Consider the following 7,471-nt stretch of genomic DNA (forward strand, 5'->3'; position numbering starts at 1 on the left):
ATTTATAAAAAATAATAAAAATAAAACAATCTTTTAATAAAATTTTTGTTAAAAATTTAAATTTTGAACAAATTAACAATTTAGTATTTTAACGTCAAATAACCATTTCAAGAATATAACAACACTACTTTATTTTTAATAAAAATAACACTTTTAATCTATGTTATATGTAAAAAATTTAATACTTGATAATTTATTCATTGAACAAGATCAAACATTTTTATTTAAAATTATTTTAAACGCTTTGCGGACTTTAATCAGCAGTAGCAATATTTGATAGGAAAAGTATAGGTAACTAACAACATTTTTGAACAATGTGTGAATAATGTGAATTAATAGGGTTAAAAGAGTAAATTAATCTTAATAAATTTAATTAGTAGCATTAAATTAAAATGTAGTGTATTTTTATTTGATTGGTGGTTATTCATGTTGTTTAAAATGATCATTGTTTATCTAGCATTTTGCTAGGTAGATAATAACTTTTGTGAACAATATGAACAATAGGCTCTAAAATTGGTCCAATAAAATAAAAATATACTATACTCTAAATTACCTACCTAAATCTTAATATTAGAATAATAATCCGCATAATTAGTGAATTGAATATGTTTAATATTTTCATTCTCTACCTATACTTTTATTTTTACTTTGACAATAATCTAAGCCTTGATAAAAATTAAGTAATCTTTTTCTAACAAAACAAAAATCAAGTCACATATATAGCAAACTAGTTTAGTTCTCTATATAAATAGTTTCTCTCGTTGTATACGCTGTAATGAATTCAGTCAAGTTTTATTCATTCAGTTTTCACTTCTCTCATTTTTCTCTGCCTTACATTAATACTCTTACTGTCAACACATCTCAATTTGTTCATCAAACACCAAACCTTGGATTCTTACTTTAATTCACATAAAAATACATAATGGTCCTCCAGAAATCATCATCATCAACATCATCTATGGTGTTTAAAGTAACAAGGAAGCCAGCAGAATTAGTTGCACCGGCTGGACCCACTCCCCATGAGCTTAAGCTTCTCTCCGACATTGATGACCAACAAGCTCTACGCATCCACTATACAGTGGTTCAGATCTTTCCATATCAGGCTTCAATGAAAGGTAAAGATCCTGCCCATGTCATCAGGGAAGCGTTGTCCAAAGCACTAGTATTCTATTATCCATTTGCTGGGAGACTTAGGGAAGGTCCTAGGGGAAAACTTATGGTGGATTGTACTGGAGAAGGTGTGTTGTTCATCGAAGCTGATGCAGATGTTACACTTGACCATTTTGGTGTTGATTTTCTGCCTCCATTTCCTTGCTTTGATGAGCTCCTCTGCGATGTTCCATCTTCCCATGATGGAATTATTAACTCTCCGCTCATGCTTTTTCAGGTTAATTAAATTATACACACACGCTGATCCTATTCTTATAAAATCATTTTTGGTAGTAATTAATTTGTTTTTAGTAACCATAAAAATAGCTGCTAATACTACATTTATACTTAATGAATCAATAATTATTTTATATTTTATGGCTAAAAATTTTTAATGACGATTATAATAATGATTGGCAATAAAAAAATGTTTAATAGTCATAAAACTTAATAATTTATCATTGTAATAATATATAATAATAATAATAATAAATATATCATTACTACAAAAAAAACAAATTAACTAAAAAATATCATAATATTATTACCATGAAAACTAGTTTTTTTTATAGTGTATATATTTTTGTTTGGGTTGGAAGTGAGTCAAGTCAGCTCATGAGCCAGTTCGAGCTCGACCTATTAATAGCTCAATAAGCTAAACTCGTGAGCTGGTGAGCCAAACTTAAGCCTGAAATTGAACTCATAAATTAAATGAGTCGAGTTTGAGTTTAAATAAGTTCAACTCATTAACTCGTGAGTTGGTTCGATTATATATATATAATCTATACTTTTAATATTGTATATATGTAATGATCTTAATTATTTAAAATCTTATATTTATTTTTATATATAATTTTGATGTAGGACATAAATAAAAAATTTATAATTTATTGATAGATAAACAATATGTAAAATTAATTTTTTTCAATTTTTTTAAAATATATAAGTTATAATTTATTGATATAGAATTATAGGTTATGTTACTATTATTTAACCTAGCTTGTAAGCTCGAACTAGCTTGTGAACTTTCAGTAAGGTGAACTTGAGCTTAAAAAATAGGTTCGATTGTTAATGAGTCGAGTTGTGAGTCGAACTTGAGGTTAGTCTAGCTTGGCTCAGGTCAACTCATTCCCAACCCTAATTTCTGTTCAAAAAATCTGATGAACTAATTAGTTCAGCCAACTATTTAAAAATTAGCCAACAATTAAAAAAATATAAATAATAAAATATCCAAAATTTAAGTATAAAAAAGTGAAACAACATAAAATAAAACTGATTTAGAGAATAGAAATTAAGATTTACCGTTTAATTTTTTAAATTTAAGAGTTTAAAATTTAGGAGGATTAAGACTTAAGATTGAACGTGATTCGAAAGTAGTGGTAGAATGACAGTAAAAAAAATGTACTAGTGGTCAATTGTGGAGGAGTGGTATTGGAGTGTATGGTGGCTTTCTAATTAGGTTGAATAAATGAATTTGTTACCTGCAATTGGTGTTGTTGGCTTTCTAATTAGGTTGATTTTTTTTGTTTATATATGTAATATTATTTTTATTAGTCCATCGTAATTTTTAAAAGAAAAACACTCAATGACTAAAACAGAATTTATTATTTTTGTTAGTATTTTTAATTATTAATTTAATTCTTTTAATTTAACAATCTAACATCATATTTTTAGTTTATATTTTTAAACATTAGTAACTAAATTAAAAAATAATAAATTTTGCTAGGCCTCTAATATTACTTTTTAGGGTAACAATTTTATATTTTTATGGTATGAGAAAAATAATATTTGTAATTTGTAATGGAGATAGTGATGATATATTATATTAGAGTACTCCTAGGGAGCCAGTCAATGGCCTAAACGTACAATGTGTACAATGAGTTAAATTTTTGGTTCATGAATAAAATGAACAATGGCCTAAGCAATCATCCGGATAAGCTTAAATTGATTTTGGGGTTCACCAAAAATCGAACTCTTAACCTTTTAGATCTAAAACTCTAATAACATATCATGAAACCACTCATCCTAAAAGCGTAACCTGACAGGACAATGTAACACTAATGATCATATCTCTAATACTTCCTAAACCTCCATTGTAAGCTTAGGTCATTGGCTTCTATACTTTCTCGTTATATTATATGAATGAACGGATTGGCAGGTGACACGGCTCCAATGTGGCGGCTTCATCTTTGTTATTCGTGTGAACCACACAATGTGTGATGGAAGTGGATTTATGCAATTCATAAAAGGCATAGCAGAAATAGCCCAAGGTGCAGTAAAGCCTTCGATCCTCCCAGTTTGGTGTAGGGAGCTTCTTTGTGCCAGAGACCCTCCAATAGTCACGTACTTGCACCCTGAATACAACCAACTACCCCTTGAAGACGACAACAAATGTGCCTCCTTCAAACCCTGCCATGCTTCCTTCTTCTTTGGCTCCAAAGAGATTGATGCAATGCGCTTCCTCCTCCCTCCTCACATTGCTCAATCTTCCAACACCTTCGATGTCCTCACTGCATGCCTCTGGCGTTGTCATACAGCTGCACTGCATTGGCAAAACCCTAATCAAGAGGTTCGCTTCATGTGTGTAGCCAATGCACGTTTTGAACCTTGCAGGTTAAAATAACTTATTAAAAGAAGATTCATTTTTAATTGATTCTCTCTCTTCTCTTTTGCTAATACCCATTATTCTTGTGACAGGCTTAATCCTCCACTACCTGAAGGGTATTATGGCAACGCTTTTGTGCTTCCTGCGGCAGTTTCCACTGTGGCGAAGCTATGCGGGCGGCCCTTGAGCTATGCATTGGAGTTGGTGAAGAAAGCAAAGAAAGAAGCAAGTGAGGAGTATGTTCACTCTACTGCTGATCTAATGGCCATTAAGGGAAGGCCTGCACTTTCCTTGACAGGGTCCTTTATAGTGTCAGACATCACAAAATTTGAGATAAGAGATGTGGATTATGGATGGGGTAAGCCTTTGTATATTGGACCAGATAAGGCTGGTATAGATGATGTTCCTAGTTTGAGCTACTTTATTCCATATACTGATTCTAAAGGAGAGTATGGGAGAGTTGTTTTAATTTGTCTGCCAGAAGAAGCTATGAAAAGGTTTGAGAAAGAGCTTCATGGAATACTTCAGATCAAAGATAAACAAAAACCTATCAAGTCAATTTCCAATCTGTAGTGGATGGTTGATATGAATATCAGAATATGCATGCATGTCAACTAATTAGTTTTATAACTTGTCTGTGTTTGGGTGTGTTGTTTTTTTTATATATGTATTTTTAATAAAGAATTGACAATATGTTTTATATTGGTGTTACCCGTCAAAGTATATCTTGTAAGGCACAAATATGGCACACCCTAGTAAATTAAATCAATCAAAACTTAATATCTAACACTCGCCATAAAAATTTAGCATTAATTTGTCCTCCTAATTAATAATTATACAAAACTAAACCATCGTCTTATTGATTAGGTTCCATTCTTCTTATATTTATTTGTACATAGCCAAAAAAATTTCTTATGTGACCTCAGAATTCGTTATAGCCCAATATCTAGGATGGCATTGGAATCTCTACTCTGGCTAGAATGTCTCTTGAGGGCAGAATAATATCAAAACAACAATAACAAGAGGGTACCAACCAAAAACCAATCAAATATCTCTGTGTGAATCCAAAACCTCTACGTGGATGGTGCTTATGTTAGGCATTAGAATATTTTTTTTACTAAATATCAGAATGTTTCTTTTTCATACTAAATGGATGTTCTTTTATATATTTTATAAATTTTTTTATATACTGAGAATCGGAATTGTTGAAAGTTCCGTGATCCCCGCCCCCTATTTCTTCAATATATCATTCAGAATTTTAATTTGGGGTGAGAAGCAATTAATATCAAATATTATAAATTAAAAACAAATAAAATTAATTAAATATAATTATAAATTAGTTAAGTTATTTATTTTTTGGCTGACCACCTCTCAGGTTCCATATACTTTTCCATATCCAAATCAAACTATATCCCACCAGAATTGGTTGGGATCAGCTTAGGGGTGCACATGGGCCGGGTGAAGCCGGGTTTGATGTGACCCAGACGGCCAGACCCGACCCGAAATATACACCGGGTCTATTTATTAGACCCGAACCCGATCCTAGACCCGATGAAACCAATACACTTTCGGGCCACAATTATACCGGGTGAAAACCGGGTAAAAACCGGGTGAAAACCGGGCCGTTAACATTATATTACATTCATACCTTCTTGTAAGCTAGCATGTAAAAATATCCAAATTTCTAAGACTCCAACCATTAGTTAACATAGTAAAATTCACTTAAAAAAATATAACAAGAACCAACCCTTCTTCAAAATTAAAGCATAACCACAATCAATATTAAAGCATAACCACAATCAATACTAATATTGTCTAATAATACCAAATATTTAAATCAATACAAATAACACAATCTTATGTATTAGTCTAAAGTCTTATGCATTCTAAACATAAAACATTAACTTATAGTCTTATAATGACTAATAACACAAAATATTAAGGTTTACAATACTTAAATTCCACATAAGAATAGTCATGATCCATCACTAATAACACAAAATATTAATTGTGTATGATGACCGGGCCACCGGGCCGACTTCGGGTGACCCGAGCTATGATCCGGACCCGACCCGAAATAATGACCGAGTCTATTTTTGAGACCCATACCCAACCCTAAACCCGATAAAATCACACCAAATTAGTCCCTAAAGTGTTCGGGACCGGGCCGAATCTTCAGGCTGGGCCGGGTCTGTGCACCCCTAGATCAGCTGGTAAAATATATCTCCATAGTCAAGTGCAACACTATAAATAATAGGCGAAACCTTCACTACTCTAGGTATATGTCATGTAACCCAAAACTTAATACCATTTGAGTCCTAAACTGACTTGATTGTTAGAGTCTTTTACAGTTGTGAGTACCACCTCCATTCGATTGGAGGATTGAAGCTGACTGAAAGTTTCTTTCTTGACTCTGATCAATAATATAATGTCAAGGAAACTTGTATATGTAAAAAACAAATCTAGGAACTAATTATTATATAAGTCAACTTAATTAATTTTTTTATTTTTAATTTTAAAATTCGGAAAATTAGGACAGTAAAATTTTTTTTGTAATGAACCTATTTTTCAATTAGTTGATTGCAGTTGGCTATACTCCTAGTTGGTTCCTAGCAAAACTCATGTATAAGATATGCATTAACAAACATATTCGAATATATTAATATTTAATACTACAATAGAGTGCACACATAATATAATTTGCTAGCAAGTCACATACATATTGTATAGTTGATACAATCTCAATCACGATAACAAACTGTGCATTGAGCAAGAACAATTTGCAGCACCAATTTCATCTGCAATGCAGCGAGGCTGAAAAGAAGATCCATAATCCTTGAACCACCAAAAGGATCGTTTTTGAAGAAACTCAGCAACAAACAAATCCAACATTTCAATGGTAACGTGCTGCATGACCACGACGTGTGCAATGTTCCCTTTGCATGCCAAACTCCACCTACGGCTAAATTCATCATCAAGAGGCTTCTCAAACACAACAATGTTGCTATACTCATTTAACATTGCACCAATTCTTGCCTCACGCAATCGATTATGTAAGTAACGTGCATTCCTTATGCAACTTTGAGCTTCTTTTTGAAGCCCCAATGAACCTCTTTTAGTGATAGCATACCAAAGGAAGATTGGAGCATGTCCAGATCGGCTACCTGTGATTGTTGCATCCCTTGAACCAATGTATTCTATGTCTCTACATAATGTATTCATGTATTCTTTACGAGTTATTACAACTCCACATGGAATTGGGCATCCTAAGAATTTATGTCCAGAAACACACACACTTCCGATTGGTTTCTTGAAACTTATCTTTGGTGCCTGCATATATGTGCAATCACCCATACATTCTTAAGATGCACAAAATCAGGAATGAGATTCATTATAACTTGAATTTTATATATATATATATATATGAGTAAACATTTTCCCAAAAAGCTTAAACTGATTTTCGGGTTCACCAAAGATCAAACTCTTGACCTTTCGGATCTAGAACTCTAATACCATATTATGATACCACTCATCCCAAAAGTTTCAGCTAATGGGAAAAGGTAACACTAATGATTATATCTCTAATACTCCCTAAACTTCTATTATACACATTGTACAAATATTTCATTGGCTCTTCGTACTTTCCCAAAAAATATTACTAAGGTAATTCAGTCACCATAACCACCTACCGCAACTAAAGAAATGAGAGTCTTGTTA

At 32.2% G+C, this 7,471-nt stretch overlaps 3 protein-coding genes across 3 annotated transcripts in view; 1 reads left to right on the top strand and 2 right to left on the bottom strand.

The window, feature by feature from the left end:
- Positions 796–4,432, top strand: LOC107641486 (13-hydroxylupanine O-tigloyltransferase-like). Its single transcript, XM_016344977.2, has 3 exons — positions 796–1,387; positions 3,308–3,762; positions 3,847–4,432. The coding sequence occupies exons 1-3, from the start codon at positions 923–925 to the stop codon at positions 4,325–4,327; spliced, it is 1,401 nt and encodes a 466-aa protein (XP_016200463.1). The 5' UTR covers positions 796–922; the 3' UTR covers positions 4,328–4,432.
- LOC110271656 (serine decarboxylase 1-like) lies at positions 6,451–7,111 on the bottom strand. Its single transcript, XM_021122685.1, has one exon. The coding sequence runs from the start codon at positions 7,106–7,108 to the stop codon at positions 6,500–6,502; it is 609 nt and encodes a 202-aa protein (XP_020978344.1). The 5' UTR covers positions 7,109–7,111; the 3' UTR covers positions 6,451–6,499.
- Positions 7,413–7,471, bottom strand: part of LOC107641487 (serine decarboxylase-like) — a 1,872-nt gene continuing 1,813 nt past the window's right edge. Inside the window, exon 5 of the mRNA XM_021124056.1 lies at positions 7,413–7,439. Within this exon, the coding sequence (XP_020979715.1) occupies positions 7,413–7,439 (27 nt within the window). The remainder of the gene's footprint in view (positions 7,440–7,471) is intronic.

Source organism: Arachis ipaensis, chromosome B05 (genome assembly GCF_000816755.2).
Source record: "Arachis ipaensis cultivar K30076 chromosome B05, Araip1.1, whole genome shotgun sequence".
Taxonomy (NCBI): domain Eukaryota; kingdom Viridiplantae; phylum Streptophyta; class Magnoliopsida; order Fabales; family Fabaceae; genus Arachis; species Arachis ipaensis.

Coding starts and splice junctions, on each gene's coding strand:
- LOC107641486 (XM_016344977.2), top strand. CDS start 923: ATGGTCCTCCAGAAATCATCATCATCAACATCATCTATGGTGTTTAAA. Junction 1,388..3,307: donor CTCCGCTCATGCTTTTTCAG/GTTAATTAAATT, acceptor ACGGATTGGCAG/GTGACACGGCTCCAATGTGG. Junction 3,763..3,846: donor GCACGTTTTGAACCTTGCAG/GTTAAAATAACT, acceptor TTCTTGTGACAG/GCTTAATCCTCCACTACCTG.
- LOC110271656 (XM_021122685.1), bottom strand. CDS start 7,108: ATGGGTGATTGCACATATATGCAGGCACCAAAGATAAGTTTCAAGAAA.